At 50.1% G+C, this 23874-nt stretch overlaps 1 protein-coding gene across 1 annotated transcript; it reads right to left on the bottom strand.

The window, feature by feature from the left end:
- Positions 1-338: 338 nt before the first annotated feature.
- BOD1 (biorientation of chromosomes in cell division 1) lies at positions 339-5849 on the bottom strand. Its single transcript, XM_032125253.1, has 4 exons — positions 5636-5849; positions 4376-4500; positions 2388-2588; positions 339-1193 (listed from the first exon to the last, which is right to left on the bottom strand). The coding sequence occupies exons 1-3, from the start codon at positions 5837-5839 to the stop codon at positions 2390-2392; spliced, it is 528 nt and encodes a 175-aa protein (XP_031981144.1). The 5' UTR covers positions 5840-5849; the 3' UTR covers positions 339-1193; positions 2388-2389.
- Positions 5850-23874: the final 18025 nt, after the last annotated feature.

The raw sequence follows: 23874 nt of genomic DNA on the forward strand, positions 1-23874 counted from the left end.
AAAAGATTCTCTTCTGTCAAGAGCTGCCCTTAAAGCCCTAAGGGAAAACCTTTATTACACATTGGAGCAGCCTTTAACCCCCCAGACCAACATCCAGCAGAGAGCCCTTTACTCATAACAATCCTCACAGTATTTTACATTTTTTGAGACATCTTCTGTGGAAAGGATACTAAAACCATCTCATCTCATGATAAGAAACAACCCCACGTTGTTAAACCTGGATTAACCCCAAACTGTGTAAGGTCGCACTTTCCTTAGGGCTCCAGCCATCAGGACTCACAGATTTCTTCAAGTAGTTTCTCCTTAAGAAAAAAAATCCGAAGAAGCCAGGCCTCAGAGATGCTTTTTGAGGTGTTTTATTGCAAAAAGGTGTGGACATTTGCTGGCAGAAGAGGTGATCACATTCTCCATTTGACTGTCATCCAGAGGACACTGCATGCATTCAAGCTGAAAGCATAGGACAGTTTCCACCAGGCACCTGAGAAAGAAAAGTCTTCCAAGCTGAAGAGACAAATTTCCACCTGATCCCCTACTCTGGTGTGCCCTTTGCTTCCCAGAGTTCCCTGGGAAATAGGAGTGACATCAGCTATAGGCATAGCCAACTGTAAACGTGTTCCTGTGTTCAACAGAATTTATCTGGATGATTGATCCTGAAGCTTCATCTCCAGTTCTGAACAGGAAATGCCCTTCCCAAAGCAGGCAGGGCAGTGAGTTACACCTGACTTGGCACCTGCTGCTCACTGCTCCCCAGCAGAGGTGCACGAGGCTTCCTCTCCTCTGGCTTCTATCAAAGGAAATCTGACAGCTCTACTTGGTCTCCAAAAAATACCCCACCCCCAAACCCTCTTGCCTTTCTTTGTGCTCCTTGGAGCATCTCAAACCACTTCCCTACTCCCTCCAGACAGCAGACAACTCCCTTTTTTCCTTCCCACCCCCTTGCCCAAAGGCATGACTAATGAATGCATGCTGCTCCCTGCAGTTCACAGCAAAAACCTCTCCACACTCGGGCTGTCCCTCCACAGGCAGAACTCCAGGTGCACCTGAATTTCACCATTTCAGTGCCTATTTCCCACAGGCCTAATAAAGGTTAATCATCTTTGGCAGACAGCAATCCTGCACCAAAGGGAATGAGGAATCCATGGCCAGTCTAACAGGGCATGTTGCAACTGCAGCTGCTCAGTAGCAGGATCTCCCTGCAAGGAAAAAAAAGAGAGTTTAGAGGATGTAAAGGTACCTTCCCAAGTCAGTGCATTAGGATGGATTAGGATACATTAACAACTGCACTTTGCTGTGGGTTATAATGGACTTTTAAACTCCTTGAACCAGACAAATGCAAAAATTCAAGGCATTAAAGCTGCAAGTCACAAGTAAATAACTTGAGATGATATTACAGCCACTTGGACTTCTACTATTAAGTTAAACCCCCGTGCTGGTTGCTCTGATAATTCCAAGCATTAGAACAGCTATTTTAGGTTCTTACTCCTTCTAAATAAATCAGATCAGATGGAGTATTTTTGCTCTCAGAAAGCCCTGGCAGATGGAACAACTGACAACGAACTTCCTTTCATGCAGCATGGTTTTAAGCTCCCCAGATTGAAATTTCCCATCAAGGCAGTGGTTCCTCAATATCCAAATCAACCTTCAGATGCAGGGCCTTAGCAAAGATGGGCACATCTTGTGCTAAGACAGAGCAGCAATTATGGCCCCCTGAGGCCGCTGAAGTTATTTTAATCACAAAAGCCAGAATGAACTTGTTTGCCACAAAGGCACCCTCAGTCCCTGCAGCTGGAAGATCCAGGTTGCTCTGTTTAAACCAGTTAATTTGGAGGGAGCAGTTTTTCACTCCCAGAGAGGTTGCCCTTACTCCAGCAGGACTCTTTTGGTCAGTGACAGTTCAACCCTCCAGTGTTTGTTCTAAAGCAGAGTTATCTAAAACTTTCAGTGCTAAACCACAATAACTTGTCACCACTCTGTTCTCAGCCGTGTTTCAGTAAATGATGTATATTTTTAATCCATTTGATACAGTTCTGAAGGCAATCCAGCCACTTCCATGTCAATGCTGCTGGATGTGCTTTTTGGAATTTTTTTTTTTTTTTTGGATGTGCTTTACTGGACTAAAAGGCCTTTTGGCCTGAACCAAACACTCTGGCAGAGTGCACAGTGTTCCTTGATAGCTGATTTACATCATCCCTATGTCTCAGTCCCAGTTATTTTTAGCAGCCACTGGAGTGGCAGCAGCTCAGGGGGCTGTGTGACAATGACAGCAGGCTGCTGATCAAAGTGTCCCCCCTGCCAAGCCAGGCAGGCTCAGCCCCCTCTATCTTGCATTGTCCAAATACAGAGATGAGGCACAAGGAGTGTCAGCAGTGAGTGCACAGATAGCAGACCTTTAGGAGGCATCCTGAGATGGAGCAGGAGGATCCTTATTCTCAGGCTCTGGAGGAGGAGCTGGCACATTTTCCTCTTTCTTTTGTGCAGCCAAAAATTCATGAATCGCCCTCTCTATCTGAGGCCTGAAGATGTGGTTTAGTTTTGGATCCACCACCTGAGAAATAATTCTGTCCACTCCAGCTTCCAGCATTCCTGACCTTGAACAAAGACAAAGAAGTCATTCAGTTCCTCTGAAAAACTTCTCCCCAATCTCCTCCAGCAACTCTCCAGAGCCCTCCTGTCAACTGCAATTAGCATTAACATGGTGAGAACTGCAGCCTACTCAGGAGATCCTTAACAGGGACTTGTTTCACTCACCTATTTCTCTCCCTGCTCCCTGCAGAATTAACAACTCACATCTGGTCTCCCAGGTACTTAAATGACACCTTGGCCAAGAGCCACTTTTAACAGGGCTCCTGTGGAAACCAGGTCAACGTGAAAGCAAACAAACACATTTTGGCACAAATACACTTTGGCAAAGAAAGAGAAATAAGCTATTCTGAGGGGAGGGCAGGTGAGAGCACAGGCTTTTTTTTTGGCTGAGTGGAAGGAGAAGAGCCCTGCCCCCTGAGAACAGGACTGTCCCTTGCTCCTTGTAACAGTCTAGACAGAGGGGTAGGAATTATAAAAACAAGACACTGAGCACACAGCAGAGGTTCTGGACTGAGCACCAGGAACTGAAGCGACTGATGACCTCAGGGGCTGCGTCAGGCTCTTGGATTGTGGGGCACAGGCTGTCTGGGAGGCTTAAGTCATGTCTGCAAGGGAGCAGGGACAGGAAGAGGAGATGTTCATGGCACTGGGAGAAGGAGCCACAGGATAATGAGGCCATGAAGGATGCAGGGACAGAGCACCCCGTGTCACCTCCAGGTAACAGCACCCTGGGTGGGCAGGACACACACCTGGACACCCCCAGGGCTCAGCCCTGCCACTCCAGGAGTGACAGAGACCCTTCAGACTCCCCAGGACTGGGGCTATTCTTTACACCACAACATTTTGTGTGCAATGCCTCGTCCTCCTCTCCCTGGTTAAAACTCAGCAGCTCTGGGAAGCAGCACAAGCTGTCAGAGTTACAGAATGGTTTGGCTTGGAAGGGACCTTAAAGCTCATCCAGTGCCACCCCCTGCCATGGGCAGGGACACCTTCCACTGTCCCAGGCTGCTCCAAGCCCCGTCCAACCTGGCCTTGGACACTGCCAGGGATCCAGGGGCAGCCACAGCTGCTTTGCACACCTTGTGCCAGGGCCTCAGCAACCTCACAGGGAAGGATTTATTCCCAATATCCCATCTAACTCTGTCAGTGTGAAGCCATTCCCCCTTGTCCTGTCCCTCCAGGCCCTTGTAAAAAGTCTCTCTCCATGTTCCTTGTTGGCCCCTTCAGGTCCTGCAAAGCCACACTGAGGTCACCCCAAAGCTTCTCCTCTCCAGGCTGAACAATCCCAGCTCTCCCAGCCTTTCCCCATAGCAGAGCTGCTCCAGCCCTCTGCTCATCCTGGTGGCCCCAGTGCAGCTGAAACAGCTGGACAAGAACTGTCCTGTGCTGCAGGAGCTCAGGCTGCTGCAGTGACTGCTGCTGACAGGGGCTGGAGTCTACACACACAACTTTGGGCATCCTCAGGATTCTTTTGTTAAAGGATCTTTAAAGGCTCTTCTCCTTCCTGAAAGTTAAGATCAAGGTCATCCAGCTCAGTACACCAGGCACAGCGTTTTTGCAGCAATAATTTGCACAGCAAATATCCATATTCCACCACTCAAAAATACTCATTTCAGGCAGAGCAATAATGTGCATTTTGGGGAGAGTTCAGACTGCAGACCCCTCTTCCAATGGAACTCAGGGAGCACAACAGGAAGTGCTGTGAAAAATTTAATTCTGCCAATTCTCCCTTGCCTTAGGTGATAGATGGCTCATCAAATCTCACTTATTGTGCAGGCTGCTGCTCACTTACTGAATCACACTCTGCCTCAGCCCGTTCCGTAACTGGTTCTTGTTCATGGCTGGGTTCCATTCCTGCTTGTCCAGGTGGGTCGAGACGAAGTTGTCGACTTTCTGCCTCAGATTCTGATAGGCTGGCTAAAAAAATTAAAAATAAATCCAGTTCAACAGCTCAAATACCTCCAAACAACCCCCCGCCAGAGCCCTTCACAGTGCAGCTATTGTCACACACAGACTGCTCTGTTGTCTGTGCTTCCCTCCTTTCACCCTCTGAACAAAGATAATCCTGTTTTCCCAGAGAACACAACTGGAAATTGCACAGAACACTCAGTGTGTTGTTATAATAATTTAAATAGCTGGATAGGTTGCATTTCACTACAATTTCAACCCCAAACTGTGCAGACAGAGGTTGTTTAAGCAGAGTTCTTGTCTGGAAACCCTCCACCCCAGAACTCCTAGGAAACTGGCTCAGCAATACTGTCACTAACCAAGAACTTGAATTATTTGCTTCTGTGGCATTAGCAGGGAAGAATAAAAAGATGTAATTATAATTTTAGGAACAACTATGATTATTTGAGTTTTATCAGAGAAACCATAATTCAACTGAACAGGAATTTAGCCAACAAATCCATAAAAATACTCAGGACTGTCCACATCCCGGACGCAAAGGAAGGACAAGAGGGTAAGGGGGATATTTCAGAGTTTGATGTGTTGTGGTGTCTGTCCTGGGCAGCACGGACAGAGCTGCTCCCTGCAGGTGACAAAACAGCTTTGGGAATGGTTTAGGGCCACGTGCTGGCCCTGGATGAGGACAGCAGATCCGAGGACATGGCTCTTGCTGGAAGCATAAAATTTTAGGAAAAAAATTCAGCAAGTGTTGAATCTTGAGAGTCACTGCTAACTACCCAAGTTGTCACTGACAGCCCAACTTCAATACTGGCAACAAATGATGAGGGGTTTGTTGTGGCTGAGAAAAAAACTAATGTTAAACAACACTCTGAGAACATCTACTCAAGAAACAAAGGCTAAATACTTGGTTTGAGAATATAAGAACGTTTGAGACTATGGGAATTTTTAAAATAGAGGCTTAAGAGCAGCACTGTTCTTATGGGAAGCTCTTTTCCCAGCAAAGCCGGGGCTGGGAAAGGAAAGGCTGAGCCCGTTCCTGCCCGGGGTGTGCACATGGCTCCAAGGATCTCCTGGGAGCAGCCCCACAGCTGCGGAGCACGGCGGGGAGCGGGGAGGGCCTGGGCTCGCTGCCCGGCCCCGGTACCTTGGTGTCCACGTCGGCCAGGCAGTCGCGGCGGAAGCCGTCGAAGAGGCCGCGGCTCTTGAGCTGCTCCACGATGATGGCGATGAGCTGCGGGTCCCCGGGCGGCAGCGAGCCGGGGTCGGTGGGCCCGGGCCCCGCGGCCCCCGCGCCGCCGCCGCCGCCCCCGCCCGCCGCGGCCCCGCCGCCGCCGCCGCTCTCCGACATCGCCCGCGGCCTCCGCGCCGCCGCCGGCGCGTGGTGATTGCGTCACGACGGCGCGGCGCATCACGGGGAGGCGAGTTCTCACCGGGAGAAGCGCTATAGGGTGAGCGCTGCCGAGAACTACAAATCCCAGCGTGCATCGTGGCGCGGTCGCGCAAGGCAGCGGAAAGGCGGGCGCGTTATTGTTGCGGTGCATCTTGGGAGTCGTAGTCCACGGGGCGGTGCGCCCCCCCCGGCTCCCCCGGGGGCTGTGTGGAGAGGGCGAGGATGGGTCACAGGGCACGCAGTGCTCTGCTCCCCGTGTCCTCCCGGAGCGGGGTCAGCAGGGCAGAGGGCCCGGGTGTTCCTCAGCATGGCACGGATGCTCCAGATGCGCGGCTGGATGCTCAGGGATCCCACCTCCCACTATAACACCCGGGATATCTGCGAGGTTGTGTCTTCCGTGTGTTCTTCTGTGCTGTAGTGGGCGCAGAGATAGTGTAAATTGCGAAAAAATATCAGTTTGTGTGGGATCATCCTGTATTTCTGTGGGGATCCTGAGATGGGACTGCCCCGAGCAAGGGTTGTGTGTGCTGAGACCATCGCTGACACTGATTGCACCTGGGAGCTGCAGGGCACAAATCCTACACGTTGGGCTTGTTTCCTTCCTAGTGATGTTGTGTGCCATCATTAGCTCATAAAGATATTCCCATCCTAATTCAGGAGGACAAGCAGTGTAGGAGTGTAATCCCAGAATTCCAGAATAGTTGAGGGACCTCTGGAGATCAACCAGTGCCACTTCTGCCATGGGCAAGGACACCTTCCACTATCCCAAGCCCCGTCCAGCCTGGCCTTGGACACTTCCAGGGATCCAGGGGCAGCCACAGTTTCTCTGGGCACCCTGTGCCAGGGCCTGCCCACCCTCAGAGGGAAGCTTTGAGGAGAGAAGAGGGATAAATGGCAGTGTGTACACACCCTGACACCTCCTGTGACCGTCGTGGTTTGGGGACACACACGAGCTCCTGCTGCAGCAGAATCCGTCCCTCTGCCCGTGCACTGTCACTGCTCAGTGTTGGCTCTCTCAGGGTCGGCTGTGAAAGCCCCACGACTCAGAAGTATCCCTGGAATCGCATTCCTGGTGGACAGCTGCCGGCAGCCCTTTGTCCCCACCCCTTGTGCCACTCACCCGGCGTCGCGCCGGGGCAGCGCTGCCCTTGCACCGGGAGATAACCCCGGGCAGGAAGGCGTTCGTGGAATTGTGGAAGTGCCCTGACCCGCAGGGACGCGTGTGTGTGTGTGTGTGTGTGTGTTACTCGATGGTTGTTGAGCGCAGTGCTGATGCCACGCGTGTGACAGCACTGACAGGACACGCCAGAGCCTGGTTAGAGCCAGCATGGGAACACGCTTTATAAAACAGATCTGTCAGGACCCTGCACCTCCTCTCTGGGTGGTTTTTAGGGCACGTGGCCATGGTTTCTCCCGTGGGCAGAGGAATCACAGAATATGCCGAGTCGGAAGGGATGCACAAGGATCACCCAGTCCCACCCCTGGCCCTGCCCAGACCCCCCAACAACCCCACCCTGGGCATTCCTGGCAGCGCTGTCCAAACGCCCCTGGAGCTCTGGCAGCCTCGGGGCCGTGCCCATTCCCTGGGGAGCCTGGGCAGTGCCCAGCACCCTCTGGGGGAAGAACAATTCCTGATCTCCAGCCTGACACAGCTGCAGCCGTTCCCTGGGTCCTGTCCCTGGTCCCAGCAGGCGGTTGCTGGTCGGGGACAGGAGCAGGGCCCGGCAGCCGTGGCCGCGTTGCCCGTTCGGGAGCGGGGGAAGCAGCGCGGCGATCCCGGCAGGTGGCACCCGGCGGCCGCGGTCCCATCCCGATTCCCATCCCCATCCCGAATCCCATCCCCATCCCGATCCCGGCGCCTCCCGATCGCTCCTCCGCTGTCACCCCCGGCAGGGACGCAATTAATGGATTTTAGTGTCGTTATGGAAGCAGCAGCGGAAGGCAGAGGGGCGATCCCTCTCTTGGGACCCTCGCAGCGGCAAGGGAGCGATAGAGGAGGCGAATTGTTTGTGGGGTTTTTTTGGGGGGGGTGATTTTCCCGCTGTCCTGGGCTGGCTCCTTCCCGCGGAGGGCTGAGAGGCAGAGACCTCAAAGGCAAAACCAGCCCCTCAGCAGCACAGAATCCAGCCCAGGCTTTACTGAGGAGTGCCCCGAATGCAAATCCCTCCCAATTAACAAATTACTGCAAGAGCTGGGAGCATCCGTGATGCAGGAGAGGAAAAGCCTCAGTGCAGCCTCTTGCACCCGGGATGCTCCCAGCTGCTCTGAAAGTGCCTTGTCACTGGTGCTGATCCTGCTGCAGGAGCAGAGCCCTGCTCCAAGTCCCTGTGTGAGGTCTCTGCCTTTTCCTGCGGGTGGATGCAGTGACCTGTTTCTCACGGTGGCACAATTGATGTTTCAAGGCAGAACAGAGGGGGCAAACCAGGTAGTTATGAGATAATGAGGGTTCACGGGCTCTCTTACAAGCTGTGGGGTCGAGGTCAAGCAGTGTTTAATAGTTTTGAGATCTGTAGCAGGGGGAAAGAGGAAAACAGGGCATTTAATCTGTTTTATCTGTGTGTTTTTGCCCGACATCACAGCACACAGCGAGAGCATTAAACTGTGGTGTCTTAGATAAAGCAGCCTGTCCCCCAGGGAGGAGAACTGTGAACCTCTCCTTGAATCACGTCTTGAGTACAAAATTTATGAGATCTGTGAACTCTCCCTATATCCGTGGCCTCAAGGAAAGCTTCAGGCAGTTTGCACACTTCAGGTCTGTAGAAGGCTCAGGAAGGGGGAATTTTTACCTGTTTGCTGTTGCTTTAGAGATGTAGTTCTCATGCTAGAATAAATGCTTAGGCTAAGGGGAAGCACACTTGTAAAGCTTAGGGAGAAAGATTATTTCAGGTGAAATAAATAGAAAAAAAATTGGTGTAGAAAGTTACCAGGATTAAAATGGCAATCGATGATTTTTAATCTCATTTTCCGTGTTATAGTCCCCCTGAACCCCATTCCTTTGGTTCACCAGGGAGATGTGGGCATTTAATTGTAATTTCAATTTGTGAAAAACCTGAATTCCAGTCACACTTTCTGTCACAGATGATCAGAGGCAGAGGTCAGTTCTTTTTTTGTCCATGTTTGTCACCACTGCCTTGCACATTTCCTCCTTTCTCAGCCCCCTTTCCTCACCCCCCTCCTGTCACCACAATCACAAGGGCTGTAAACCAGCACCTCTTTCCGTGGAAATTCTGGTATCATAAGGAAAAAGCCACCCTCTGCTACAGCTGCCTGCAAAGGGTTCATGGTTGTTGCAACTCGCTGACAAAACCAAGTTGTTCCCAAAAAGTGCTGTGGATGAAATCTGGTTTCGAGGGTGCTCATTTCTGCTCCTTAAAGCTCTCACTGCAAGCTCACATTGTCATCCTGCATGAGCCAGAAGATCCTGGAAGGGGTGTGGAGCTGGCATGTTGTGTATTCCCATGTGGAATACATGGCAGTGGAGTCCTGCCTGTGCTTCCCTCAGTGCTCACACTCATTTGAGTCCTTGTCCCCTCAGCGTCTGATTTTCATTGAGTTTGGATAAATCAATTCCTGCTGTACGGTGTGTTCTGTGTGAATCCTCTGTGGAGACGGAGTTTGTTCTTTCCTCAGCAGTGGAGACCCCATTGCCATGTCTGTGTTTGGCCTGGCACTAGGCCTGGCATGATCCTGCCCATCTCCAGCGCTCAGGAGCAGCTCAGCTGCTGGAGAGGCAGGAATAGCCAACATTCCAGGGTATACCATGAACCCTGTGTTGTGTTGAGATCCAGCATCCCTGACCATGAGGATTTCTTCCTGGAAAGGGAGCTCAGGCCTTGGCAGGGGCTGCCCAGGGAGGTTTGGAGTGCCCATCCCTGGAGGTGCCCAAGGAAGGGCTGGAGGTGGCACTCGGTGCTCTGGGCTGGGGACAGGGTGGGCATCAGGCACAGCTTGGACTCAATGGTCTTGGAGGGCTCAGTGATCCTGGAATTCTGTGCTTTGCAGTGGGGGATGATCACCGTGGCTGGGAAGAGTGGAGAAGGTTTGTCCCTCCCTCGAGGTTTTCCACGTCCCTGTTGAAAGACAAACTGCTCAGAGGAGACATAGTTGGCAGCTTGCTCTTCCTTGCCCTGGCAACCTCTGCCACAAAATGAGAAGCCCCTCACTGAGTCCAATTTCTCCCAGCTTTGGCCCTGCCAATGATTAAGATGGAGAAACCTGGGATAGGTGGCTGTGCCAGGCACTGCCTGTGCTGGAATGCAGATGGAATTGCCATGGGCAAAGGCAAACCCAGCTGCTCCTGGGCAGGAGCTGAGGAAGCTGCTTCCCTTCCTCCCTGTGCTGGGACCTCCAGCAGCACAGACCCAGGTCTGCTTTGTGGTCCTTGGCAGGGGAGCTTTTTCCCAAGTGTGTTTGCAACCCAGCTCCTGCCCTGCTACCTCTGTGCATGGGAACTGTGAAATCGTGAGCTTTGGAAGGAGCTGATCCAAACCAAGGTGAATCCAGCAGGGTGGCAGTGCAGCTAAATTTGCTCTTGTCCTTTAGGAGCGTTCCAGCTGTGCCTGCTGGCTTTGGGCCACCTTTGCCTGCTTTTTGTAGGGTTGTATTGTTTTGCAGAAGCTCCGGTGGAATATTCACACAGAATATTCTGAGTTGGAAGGGACACATAGGGATCAGCCAGCGAAACTCCTGGCCTGCACAGGCACCCCGACAATCCCAAAATGTCCCTGAGAGTGTTGTCCAAACTCTCCTGGAGCTCTGGCAGCCTCAGGGCCGTACCCATTCCTTGGGGAGCCTGTTTGGAGCTGAGCTCAGGAATACAACCCTGGTCCTGTGCACTGTGCTGGTAAGGAGAGAGCAGGAACTGCTGAAGCAGAGGAAACGTGTGCTTGGGTTTGGTCCTTTTGGTGTCAGCAGTCCCAAACTGTGCTTAATCTTTGCCCCAGCCTTTGAGGGAGTTAAAGCCGTGTTCCCTGGGGGTGTGCATGGATCGGGGTCAGCGCTGCCGGGAGCTTTCTTTGGCAGCCACGGGAAGTACAGAGTTTTGAGGTCCTGGAGATTTACAGAGCGAACAGCTTGGCTACGCAGGTGGTAAATTATTGAAAGAGTTGGGAAGCTGCAGGAATGTTCCCCAGCCCGTAATTCTCTCCCAAAGAATGTGCACCATGCACCCAGCTTGCCAACCTTTCGGAGGCTCCAGAGCCCTGGAAGAAAATATCTATTCCCTGCACGTTTGCCATTTTGCTGGGCAACATATTATCCATGGAGCATATGCTGTATACACCACACACTTTCTGAATCACTCTATTTCTGAAACACTGCATTGAAATTTATACATTGGGTTATTTTATATGTAAATATATATATATATATGTGTGCATGCATATGCATGATATAGAAGTGGCTGGTGTTATAACAGAGATGTAAGTAAACAGAATTTGTGTTCAACATGCCCATCTCCACAGGATGGTGGCTTATTCTCTATTTTTTTGGTGCTTTCTGTCTTGTAAGTACAACAATTTAGAGCTCAAAGTATCTTCAAGTACCAAAGGAAAATATATTTGTGAAGCTGCTGCAGAGCCTTTCAGAGGAGCTGCATGCTGTGTCCTCAAACAGAAATGTCAGTTGTTCATTCTTATATCATTGTTTCCATTATTATGAGAGGCTGAAAGCATGTGGGAAAAATAACATAAACATTATTGCCATATATGCAGAAGGGGTAATTTTCCGTACTGGATCATCAAATGAAGCCTTGGAGTGTATCTGTGTAATATAATCCCTTGGAAAAGTAGCCTTGCATTTGAAGTTTTCACGTGTTTTGTAAGTGTTTATGAAAAATGCCAGTTGAGCTGATGAAGTCAATAGCTGCCCCTCTGGGCAGGGAAATACAGGAATTTTGCTGGGGAAATGAATAGCTTGTGATTGCTCTGGAATGCGGTGTCAGAGATGGCAGTAAACCCAAAAACCTGGGCTATCTGTGCAAACTGCTGGATGAAATCCCATTTCTCCAAGCCCACTATTTACTTTTCTTGCCCGAGTCTGAGAAATCTTCCATAGCACAGATTTCACTACTGAGGGCAGTACTGCTGTAAGAACCACTGTGAGGAGTGGTGTGTGTGGGACAAAGCGCTGCTTATTCCTGGTCTTTCCACCTGAATATCTGTGTCAGGATAACACACTGAGGTCACCAGTGGTCCTTTGCTTGTTTCTGCTGCTTGTCTTTCCAGCATTTCTCCCCTGGAATTTGATACAGTTCCGAATCTGTGCAGATTTGGTCTTTTCTGCCTCAAACTGGGGGGGGGGGTGCAGCCCCACACTGGGAGTTTCTGAGCGTGGGGAAAGTGCGACACGCTGGAAGCGTTGGGGGATCTGATGCTGCCTGACAGCTGATTGGAAATCCACTGGTGTCAGAAAGGAAAGCAGCTGTTCCCTCACCTTCTGGAGAGAGGCAAGGACTGCACTGTCACATCCAGGAGTAGAGGAGCAATTACCCTGACATCAGAGGATGAAAAGATGAAAACAAGGAGGCTGGAAATTAATTTCTTTCGCCCCTCTGTTCCACGCATCCATCAGCAGCGCATCTGGGCGTCGTGGAGCTAATTTAAAAGTGTAATTTCTATCCCAAAAGATCGTATTCAGTGTGCTTCCTGCTCTCAAGTCAAGTTCAAGGGGATGCAGCATGGGGTAGAGGTTGTTTCTGCCTCTGTGAGGTGGTTGTGGAGCTGTGATTTCCCCGTTTGTGCATTTGTGTATCTACGTTTTATGCTCCACAAAAGTTACTCGTCCCTTATTTACAGCTTGCACTCTTCTCCTCTTCTCTAAGGACCTGCAGCTCTTGACCTTTTAGCCTGGTAAATTATTTACACGTGAAACAGTGAATCAAAATGATGGCTCTCAGGAAGATGCTGCTTATTCTCACGGAAAAAAAAAAAAAAAAAAAAGGCACATTTCTTCATGAAATCTCCTTCCTGAGGCTTGCTTGTCCTCCCCTCCTCATCCCTTCCCATCCTGAGAAGGAGACACGCTCCTTTTTCACACGGCTGCTCCATTTGCACAGGGAAAGGTTTCTCTGCCTCTGATTTTAAAATATCCCCTTGATATTTTGGGGATGGGGTGAGAGGATGTTGGTTTGATGTCTTTCTGGAAGTGGAAAACCATGAAAGAATGTGAAGCAAAGGTGTGTGTAACTGCAGAAATCCCAAACTGGGGGAGATACCGGCAGAGCTGGAAATGTTTAAGGCTCTAAAGGCAAAAAAGTTATTTCACATGGAATGGGTTGGGTTTAAAGGGACCTTCAAGCTCATCCAGTCCCACCCCATGCCATGGGCAGGGACATCTCCCACTAGCCCAGCTTGCTCAGAGCTCCATCCAGCCATGCTTTGAACATCAAGGACTTCTCAGAAAGGTTATTTTTAATACGCTGTAAAGTATATTTTTAACAGATTGTAAATCATCACACTTCTCCTTGGTGAAGCTCATGCAGATCCTTTGCTGAGAGGTGCTGTTGTAAGTGAGACAATTGTGCACATGGGGAATTTTTTTTTTTTCCTAGAGCTGTATTAAAATCAAACAGAGAAAATTGGTGTTATAGTTCCTGGAGCAAATACCTCGTTCCTCCTCACACAGTTTTATCTGCAGGACAGAGAAAAAACATCCACAGAGAAATGGGAAACCAAGAAACAAGGTGGATTAAAAACAGAAAGTTGTTTCAATACTAGGATTTCTTACCAGGGAATTTTGCCCTTTAAAGGATTGTGGGAAAATAAACAAGAAGACAACATTTGAAAAGCAAAGATTTGTTTTGAAATTATCTATATCAGCCCTTTTTTTTTTTTTTTTTTTCTAATTTATTTTTGTTTTTTAACAGTTTTTCCCTTCCCTTCACATGAAAAGGCTGGTACATGCCAAGCACCACCTTTTCTGAAACCATCCTGGTTCTGAGTCAAAAAGAAGGAAAAGAAAGCATTCTGATGTTATAAAATGGAGAATTTCTCAGATTAAAGTGGTTTATGTTCTCAGGAGCAAAAGGAGTTCTATAATTCATGCATATTTCATGAGGAAAGTGGCCAGTTTGTGGATATTTCATGAGAAATGAAATTTCTACATCATTAGATGGCCAGAGAGTAAAGTGAAAAGGAATATGTGTAATTCTTATGAGAGCTTTTTAATCAGTTTGTTGTAGTTTTAGAAAGTATAATGTGATTTGCTAATCCTGCCATTTTTGCCACTCATGGGAAGGTGAGGTACACCTGCCTGTAGTGACATCCAGGCTCCCAAAATTTGGATCATGGCAAAGACAGCCTCATGCAAAGGGTTTTTTTCCCAGTGTGGCTCTGGAAGGAATTTTAGCCTGGTAATTGTTTCTTATAAACCTCACATTTGAGGAGGAACAAAACCAAAACAGCCCAAAAACTGGGCTTGATCATGAAATCTTTGGAGTGAAAAATGTCTTATTTCTTCTCCCCTGTTTGTGGGGGCATAAAACTGCCTCTGCCCGAGCTTTGTGCTGTGCTCAGTGCTCATCATTTGCCTAATGCAAAGTAGCCAAACACTGCAGCTGGTATTTGAGATCCTTTTATCCATCTTTCCTCACACACACACATCCACGCACCCAGACAAAAGTTGGTTTCCTTTAGGCAATCGGGAGCCCTGGGAGAGTGGCAATTTCTTTGATTGCTTATTGTAGCTGGAGCACTGGAGATAAAAGTTTAATGCATTCTTATTGTCTGGGTGCTTTTAAGTATTCAGCTGCACTGAGCAGTGCAGCCTCATCCCCGTACCCAGCTGAATGTGGGGGTTTGGGATGAGCAGATTCGGTGTCAGCGCTGCTGCCTGGGTTTTGTTGGTGCCCACGGAATCATTTGCATTTGAGGGCAGCAGGGCTGGGACAGCCTCTGGCAGATGGGGAGCAGCCAGCTCAGGTACAGGGCAATGCCAAGGGCCAGGTAACGCAGCAGGGCACGGATGAGGTGTTGCTGTGACAACTGGTTAGGAAAAGCAAAGCGATCCGAAATTTTCCTATGGAAACGTGCGGTGCTGAGCTGCTGGGATGAACACGTTTGGTGTGGGTGAGTGCTGGGCCACGAGCTGCTGAGAGCAGGGCCACAGCCCAGGCAGATCCCTTGCCTTCACCATTTTCCTACAGGGGAGAGGCGGAATTGTTCTAAGCAAGACACAAATTGCAAAGCCGCTCCCATTAGGTAGAAACAAAGGAAGACCGAGGGCAACTTTTAGGCTGTCCTAATTTTAGACCAACGCTTGGATGTTTCTCCGGCCTTTTGTCACAGCCCTGGTTTCCCCTTGCAGCTCCTTGGGAGATGCTTATTGTGCTGTTTTGCTGGCATTTCCTCTGCCCTCTCCCGACCACCATTCAGCTCCTGTTGCAAAAGGGAGGTCAGGAGAATAATGCCCTTTTGCTGACACACGGGTAACCCAATCCTCCACCCTGTTGGTCTGCTGTGCTTAGTTCCAACTCATCTGATTGCACCGAGGGCTATTGTAGCGTCCTTGCCATCAGAGCTGGGTAATTGATATGCTTGAAGGGACTTTAATGAGGAAGAAAGCTAATTAGTTAATGTAAGGAGTGAAAAATAAGTCCGACAACCTTGTAGTCCATTTTGTTCCATTGCAGCTTCCCACAGTGCTTAGCATGGAGCCCAATTCCAGCTGAACATGGCTGAGTGGAAAGCTTGGCAGATACTGGGAGGCAGAACTGGGGTTAAATTCAGGGTTTGGGTCTGGATGGGGTGTGGTGGGACACAAACGATGAGCATCTGTGAAAGGGGGAGCCTCAAACCCTGAAATTAGGAATGAACTCTGAATTAGGAGTCAGGGCTATGAGGAGCAGCTGGAGGGGCTCAGCCTGGAGAAAAGGAGTCTCAGGGGGATCTTCTCGCTCTCCACAGCTCCCTGAATCCATCCTGGCATAGTGCAATCCTCACTTTTTTAGCCCTGGGATAAAATAATCTGAACTGGAATAGGGAGATGGGCCTAGAATCTCTCATAGCCTTCATTTTGTTCTCTGGTTTTATGATCACCCCACACTTGGACACTCACTGAGGTGATTTTGCTGCCCAGGGAGGAGAGGGCAGAAGGTTTGAAAGGTTCCAAAGGCCTGAAGGCTGTGGAAATTTCCTCCCTGATTTCAGTGCATGCTGACTCCATCCTTGAGAGGGGAAAAGACAACAGGGAAGGAGAGAGAGAGAATGGGAAAGCAGAAGGAAAAAGAAATGGGATAGAAATACAGCAAGGGATCTATAAGGAAATTTGGCTGTGTTTGTCCTGGATGAGTTTTGTTTCCCAGTGTGGCCTCCAGATTTGTGTTCTTTGTGCAGAAATTCAAGTGCTGTAAACACCACCTGCTTCTGGATCTCGAGATAATGAGATGGGCTGGAACTGGACCAGACCTTGGGCACAACTGGGGCTGAGTCTGATCAAAGTGGGGCGGCCGGGGGAGCTTATCAATTATTTGAGAGAAAAGAGTCAATAAAAAGCCTTCTTCAGTATAAACAGAATCCTGCTGCATGTGGTGGGACTCTGGGGAGTGAGCTATTCACACGAGATGAAACTCTTCTCCTCGTTGATGAGTAGTAATGTTTGAAGACCTCTTTGAGATACTGATCTAGGAGCTGTTGCTTTGTCCTTGCTTGCCTCAGTCCTGCCTGGAGAGTCTGGGAATGGTGCACAGCCCTGCTCTGCAGGGTCAGGGCATTTCCAGGTCCTGGTTCCTTTTCCTTGTCACCAAATTCCTCCTCACCTGAGGCTGTTTGACCCAGAGTCACATCAGAGCAGGAAGGCAAGGAGAAGGGAGTCTCCAGGTTTGGGGAAAATGTATTGACAAACCCCAATTCCTGTCACTCTGCTGGTGGTGCTGTCCCCCTTGACAAGTCTTAGGAACTCTGGATTGTGCTCCCAAGCATGTCTGGAGTATTGTGTTCAGTCCTGGGCTCCCCAGGACCAGAGAGATGTGGAGCTACCGGAGGGAGTGCAGTGAAGATGATTAAGAGATTGGAGCATCTCTCCTGTGAGGAGAAGCTGAGAGCTGGGACTGTTCTGGAAAAAGGAGGCTGAGAGGGGATCTCATCATTGAAGGAGCTGGAAAGGGGCTCAGCCTGGAGAAAAGGAGGCTCAGGAGGGGCCTTCTGACTCTGCACAAGTCCCTGACAGGAGGGGGCAGCCAGGTGGGTGTCCAGGACAAGAGGAAATGGAGTCAGGCTGGGCCAGGGCAGGCTCAGGGTGGACAGCAGCAGGAATTTCCCCATGGAAAGGGTGCTCAGGCCTTGGCAGGGGCTGCCCAGGGAGGTTTGGAGTGCCCATCCCTGGAGGTGCCCAAGGAAGGGCTGGAGGTGGCACTCAGAGCTCTGGGCTGGGGACAAGGTGGGGATGGGGCACAAGTTGGATTTGATGGTCTGGGAGGGCTTTTCCACCCCGAATGATTTCGTTCTATTCTGTACCAATAAGTGAAGGGACGGTGTAAAGAAGACGGAGCCAGGCTCTTTGCAGTGGTGCCCAGCGGCAGGAGAAGAGGCAATGGACTCACAATAAAACACAAAAGGGTCTGTCTGAACGTTGGAGAGCACTGCCCAAGGAGTTTGAAGACTCTCCATCCTTGGAGATACCACACAGCTGTCTGAACATGATACTGATCATGGTCTTGGGTGGCCTTGCCTGAACAAATGATGTCCAGAGGTCCCTGCCCACCTCCAGCAGGGTGTGAGAGGTGATGTGTGTTTACACAGCCCTGCTTCCTCCTGGGAGAGCTGCCTTCCACATTTACTCACACCTTGTGTTGCAAAGGTGACCAGAGGAGTAGATCCTGTGCCTCTGGGTCTGTGCAGCCCCATGCACCACCCCTGTGCAGAAATCCTTGTCAGGACACACACAAACCCACCCACCCACACACCGAGACACAGTTGCAGTGTGTTCACAGGTGCCTCACACCTACGCTCTCCCTGTGTTGCTAAGGCTGGTGCAGCTCAATATTTGTTAGCAACCATGAGAAATTTTCCCCAAAAAAGGTCCTTTGATAGGAAAACTCGAGCAAGTGAAGGTTGCTTATCTCTGCTGTCTGGTAGAAAAGGTGCAAAGCTGCCATTAACAAATGGGCAGCTTCAAGGCTTGGGTTTCTCGGGCCTTTTCCATTTGCTTTTGCACTCTGGACCCTGGTATTTTAATGGTATCTATGTCATTAAAATTGCAACATCCTGATGTGTGAATATTCATCACATCAGTGTTCTGGCAGTCACACTTGCCAGATCCAAGGTGTGTTCAGTAAATAGTCTGTGTCAGAAGAATCATTATCAGAGGCAGCTACCACTACAATACTGAGTATCTGAGGCTTAATGAAGTGTTCTGGTTTTTTTCCCCCCTGTGTATTTGCTTGCAAAATTGAGGTAGTTCCTTACTGTCTGTGCTTCCAGCCTGATTTCCACACTGTGCAGCTTGACTTCCTGCCCATCCACTTTTCCTCTCAGAAAAAACTTTTGGCCACTTTTCAGCTAAATTCATCAAATCGCAGAGAGAACGAGTTCTTACAAATTTTATGCAAACTGATGACTGGATAGCAGAGAAAATGCAATATTAATCCCCCACTGAGAGTGAAATAGGCCAAATTTAGCAATCAGCCACTGTTTGTAGCTCCCAGCCAGCCAATAAACAAGTTTGGAGTGGTGACCCAGCTCTTGCTTCTGCTCCCTCTTGCTCTGCCAAGCACCAGAGAGATGTGGGAGGGAGATCCTGGCTTTTGGGAGAGGGAGGGGCCATTGCATTGGGAATTAAAGTTCAGGGATGGAGGGCACAGAGCTGTAGGGAACCAGGCTTCGTTCCTTGTGGTGTGTGTGGAATAACTTGTTTTGATAAGTGGTTCAGAGGCCTTACAAAAATCAATAATAGTAGCAGTGCTCCTTAGCAACCCTACAAAAACAAAGCAGTGTGTGCAGCCTGTTTTCATGAGCAGCAGGATCCGCTTCAATACAGCACCAGCTTTCAGTCTGAGCCTTTCCAGGGGGGTCCCCAGCAAGCAGAGAGCAGGGGAAGGACACTGGCCCTGCGTGATGGTGCCCAATCCTGCATTCCTTGCATTGACAAGTTCATGGAAGAATTGGGTGTGCAGGGAATTCTGACTGCAGGCTTGTGCTGTGCTAGTTAAGAGCTGAGCAGCAATAGCAGGCATGTGTGTGAACATGAGACCATTCTAAAGCTCCTCTGGTCCCTTGCCTGCCCTGTACTTCATCTGTGGAGTACAAAGGATGCAGGAACTTAATCTCATATTAAACTATTTCTTATATAATAATTACCGCGAGGGTGCCCAGGAGATGTTCTAGTTAGGATCCAGCACAGGTTGCTTATCTGAGCATGGCGCTCTCAGAATCCTCCCTCAGCCTGAAACCTTCTCAGTGGCCTTTTCTTAGAGGCAGATTTATCATTTTAGGGAAGTTTAGTGAGGCTGGAGAGCAGGGTTTGCTGATGGGCTACTTGTGGTGCAGGGGGAGAAGAGGCAAAACCCCTTCTGCAGGGTTGAATTTGTGCTGGGGTGGGAGCAGCAGCCCTTTGTGTACCCAGCAGGGCTGAGATACTCTGACATTTCCACTGTAAACAGCCCTCACCGTGTCTGTGTCCTGGCATTTGTGTCTGTCCCACGTAGGGGTGAGGTTAATGCCATGTTTCTAGTCAGGTGATGAGCAGCACAGAAGTGTCACTGTCCCCCTTTCCATCCTCCCGAGCTCGGGTCACTGCTGCCTGACGGCAGAGGCACCCTCTGCCCTTTTCCAAGGAACAGGCTGATTGCTTTTAGCTCCTTTCTGGAAAATGAACACAGCAAAAACCCCCTCCTGCATGGAGGACAGGCCCCAGCACACAGGGAAGAGCTGCAGGAAGTGCTGAGCCTGGATCCTTCCCTCCAAGGTTCACACAGCACTGGGGAGCGTGAGGAGAAAGGCAGAGCTCGTGGAGGGGAGCACTGAGGTAGCAAAACAGGAACTTTCCCTGTGCTGCCATGGCAAGCACAGGTTGGTGCTGACTCCCCTGCCAGAGGCTTGGTGTTATGGACTCTCAGGGTTAAAATGTCATAAATCTCATTAATTGGGTTTGATGGGAGGCAAACCATTTGTATTTCTGTTATTCACCTGTGGCTGGACCTTGTGGGCCCCCAATGCACATTTTTAAGTCTGTCCCAGACTGCAGCCCCGGTTCAGTGCTTGGGGAGCTCTGCAGGACCACAGGGTGACCCAAGCTTGTTGTGCTTCCACCTCCTCTCTCCTCCAGCCCATCCACAGCAGCTTAAATGCTGGAGAAAGGGGAACTTCCCAGGTCTGACGCACTGACTGTACAGGCTGCCTTGAAAGGGAGTGTGTTAATATTTACTCACTTTTGTAATGACCTCTGGGGTCCCTGAACAGATTTGGGCAAAGCATTCGAGGCTTCTTTTTTGGCTGAGGTTTGTCCAGATTCAAATCCCAGCACGAGGGAGTTTGCAGAGAGTGGGGCAGAACTGAGCAACGCACGGAACAGACCTGGAAACAGATTTCAGATGTGCTGAGTGGCTACTCCTGTGGGCCACCGAGGGTCCCTGGAGCTGTAAACCCTGCAAATCCCAGCACTTTGCCCCAGCAGGGCCTGGCAGTGCCATATAAAGCTGCAGTGTCACAGCGTGCCTGCGTGCCACTGTCACCCTGCAGCGGGAGCACGGCCTGGGCAGCTCCATGACCTCCTCCCAGCAGGCAAAATCCCAAGGGCAGGCATCCCCAGGACACTCTCCAAAACAGGCAGCCAGGAACAGAAAGTTCAGCACCAGCCCCGAGCGCCTGCGAGCTCTGCGGTGTCCTTGAGTGCCCTCCCTCTGCCCCAGCCTCCTGCAGCTTAATCCACTCCACCAAACATTCCCTTCTTTCTCTCCACCTTGTCAGGCTCTCCAGCTCTGCTCCAGCCCCATTTCCTTTCTGCCTTTTGAGATCCCTCTTTCCTGAGAGGGTTTGGATCCGAAGCACAAATTTCCCCCTCACGTTGCGGCTCCGCGTCACGGTTCTCTCTCATTTCGCTCCCTCGGTTGCTTTGTCATGCAAAGCATTTGGGACAGTGTGGATGTAAGATGTGATTAAAAATAGTGTTTGAACTCTCTTGGCACGCAGGACTATTAATCCCTGCTGAAGCTCGGGGAGGAGGGAGGGTGGATTTGAAGGTGAGGATATTCCAGTTCAAAAGTACATAAAGCCAATTTGCATCTGTGAAAGTATTTTTGCCTTTCTGGAGTAGCAAGGTGCTGTTTTTTCCATTACTTCCTGCAGTATTTATATTTTCCGTTGTTAAAATGCAGAGAACTCAGCGTGGCTCTCGGGGTGAAGATTTCTAGGTGTGTCTCCTCAGTGATCACTGCATCAGGTCATCGCAGGCTGAGACAAACTTGGAGTCTGAGACCCGATTTTATCAATAATTGGTGCACAAAGGGCAGTAGCAGATGCAGGGGAATGCTGCTTAATGCAGAGTTTAAAATGAGCAAACAGGAATCTCTGTATTCATTCAGGAGCTCCTCGTGTCCTGGTTTGGGAGTACTGAGTGCGTGTAAAAGTGCAGTGCAAATGGAAAGCTGTCACTTGCAGCAATATCCCCCCAAAATGTCCCCAAACCTAGAAACTGTCAACTTCACAAAGCTTTCCCATGAAGGCAGAGATGTGCCAAGCTTTTTTTGAACTTCCTCTGCTCTCTGCATTAAAATTAAGCCAGGTTCTGATTTCACTTGTGCCACTGGAAATCACAAGAGCTGCTAATTCTGGATACTTAGAAAGTTCTCAAATACTGAGTTGACAGTTCTAGAAATTACTGTGATTAACTTCAGCACAGTTACTCTACACTGACACAGAGGCAAGGGACAAAGGTTTGGCCCTTATCAAGGAAATACTTTCTGGCTTTATAGCATGCAGGGAGAGGAGAATATCTCAGGGATTCTTTTCCTAGGCTTTGCTCAGTGGACTTTAATGTACCCACCCCAGTCTAGTTGCACCTGAAGTGGGATCAGTGGAGATAAATGGTGTTATGACAAGAAGATGAGTGAGAATAATAAGATGACATTTTGTCTTTTACTGCACCTAAAGCATCTGATCCGCAGCTGCTGTGAGCTCTGAGGAGCTCCAGTGTCACTGCCTTGGGCTGTGCAGAGCCTGGGCACTGCAGACTTGGAGGATTCCCCTCCTTTCCCACCTCCCTCCTTCCCCACCAGTGCTGCAACCAAGAAAGCTGCTTGGGAGAGATGCCAAAGAAACCCTTCAGTGTGTGGAGAGCTGACCTTGGGCTGCTTGGCTGAGTGCCACAGGCCAAGACACCATCATCCTGCAAAATAAACACCTCCTCGTCCTTAGCACAGCAACATCTGTGGCGGATAAAGGCCATCCCGAGTGCTGATGCTGCCAAACTGTCACCCCATTACAGTGCTGGGGGATCTCAGCCACTCACCCAGCCCTGACTGATGTCTTCCAGCCTGGATAATGAGATGCAAACACTTGGATTTGCCCCCCCTGAGCAGGCAGGGCTGTCCCAGAGGAGCAGCCATATGTGCAGACTTCAGGTGTCCTCACCAGGGATGCAGATGCTAGAATGTGATTTTTTTTACTTTTTTTCCCCCCCAGACTCTGTTGCCTTTGCTGGCAGGCTGAATATTGTATTTTCAGCTTGTCCCATGGCATCCTAGATTCCATTTTAATGGAGTTTACTGTGATGCCCTCTAAAATGGGATGTCAGTGGGTTGCTGCTTACTTTTTCTAATGGAGCAGGTAATGATATCCCTCAGCAGCCTATGAAACAGCCTGGCAATGCTGGCTGAGGGCTCCTGGGGCTGATGGCACTCAGTCTCTGGGACCTGGTCCCGTTGGTTCGGATTGTGGAAACCCCTGAGAGAGAATCCCAGGATGTGCCAGGTTGGAAAGGACCACAGTGGGTCAGTGGTGCCACCTCCCTGCCCCAGCAGCGCCATCCCAGAGCACAGTAATGAAATCAGGGCAGGGGTTTGTGTGTGATGAGGGGCTCAGAGAATTTATACCTGGCTGTGTGTGCACTCCATTTATGCCCACATGAATCTCCAGCTGTTGTGTTTGAGTGCCTGGGGGTACACGTGTTACTGGCCAGACAAAGCTTTGGCTTTTTTTCTGCTGTTTTGGGACTCCTGGCTTTGTTCTCCTTGGCCGTTTCCGTGCAAAGCCGAAACCACACTCCTGTCCAGGTAATTGAGCTCCACTGGCCCCAACCTGGGCTGTGACTCCTGCCTGGGGAACTGTTTGCAGAGAGCTGGGCTCTGTTATTCCCAGGGATAAAATAATCATAGAATCATGGAATGGTTTGGCTTGGAAGGGACCTTAAAGCTCATCCAGTGCCACCCCTGCCACAGGCAGGGACACCTTCCACTGTCCCAGGCTGCTCCAAGCCCCGTCCAACCTGGCCTTGGACACTGCCAGGGATCCAGGGGCAGCCACAGCTTCTCTGGGCCTCCCCACCCTCACAGGGAGGAATTTCTCCCCTAAATGTCAGTGGTGAATGTTTAGGGCAATCACAGGAACTATTGATAGGCTGTGGGTGATACAGACAAATAAGAGTCATCGCTTAAACACAGAGTGAGCAAACGCATCAACAACATCTGATGTGCCCAACGCAAGGGAGCATCACCTTTGAGAGAGACCATTCAGTGGGATGTCTGAACATTGAAATCTTCCCATCCTGGCTGGTTTGGTTCAGTGGGATCCAACCAGAGGATGGAATCTGGCTGCACATTCCAACAGCCCCTTGCACATCCTGCTGCCACCCGAAAGCGCGGGCACTAATCTTGCTGGAATTAGGCTGGTTGCCTGCACTCTGCTGCTGCTGCTGTTGACAGCAATAATGTATGAAGCAGAGAGCAGCCTACAGTTGGATTTTTTTATTTCTTTTTTTTCCCAGGGAATTGGGTTCTTAGGGCTGGCAGGCTGCACACGCAGTCCTTCAGATGTGCCAACACGTGACGGGCCAGTCACGCAGGC

Source organism: Corvus moneduloides, chromosome 15, assembly GCF_009650955.1.
Source record: "Corvus moneduloides isolate bCorMon1 chromosome 15, bCorMon1.pri, whole genome shotgun sequence".
In the NCBI taxonomy this organism is placed as follows: Eukaryota; Metazoa; Chordata; class Aves; order Passeriformes; family Corvidae; genus Corvus; species Corvus moneduloides.

Bases quoted from the DNA above. Each gene is read 5' to 3' on its own strand.
- BOD1 (XM_032125253.1), bottom strand. From the start codon at position 5,839: ATGTCGGAGAGCGGCGGCGGCGGCGGGGCCGCGGCGGGCGGGGGCGGC. The intron at 4,501-5,635 runs GTACCGGGGCCG...TAATTTTTTTAG, and splicing joins TGGCCGACGTGGACACCAAG to CCAGCCTATCAGAATCTGAG. The intron at 2,589-4,375 runs GTAAGTGAGCAG...TCTTTGTTCAAG, and splicing joins CTGAGGCAGAGTGTGATTCA to GTCAGGAATGCTGGAAGCTG.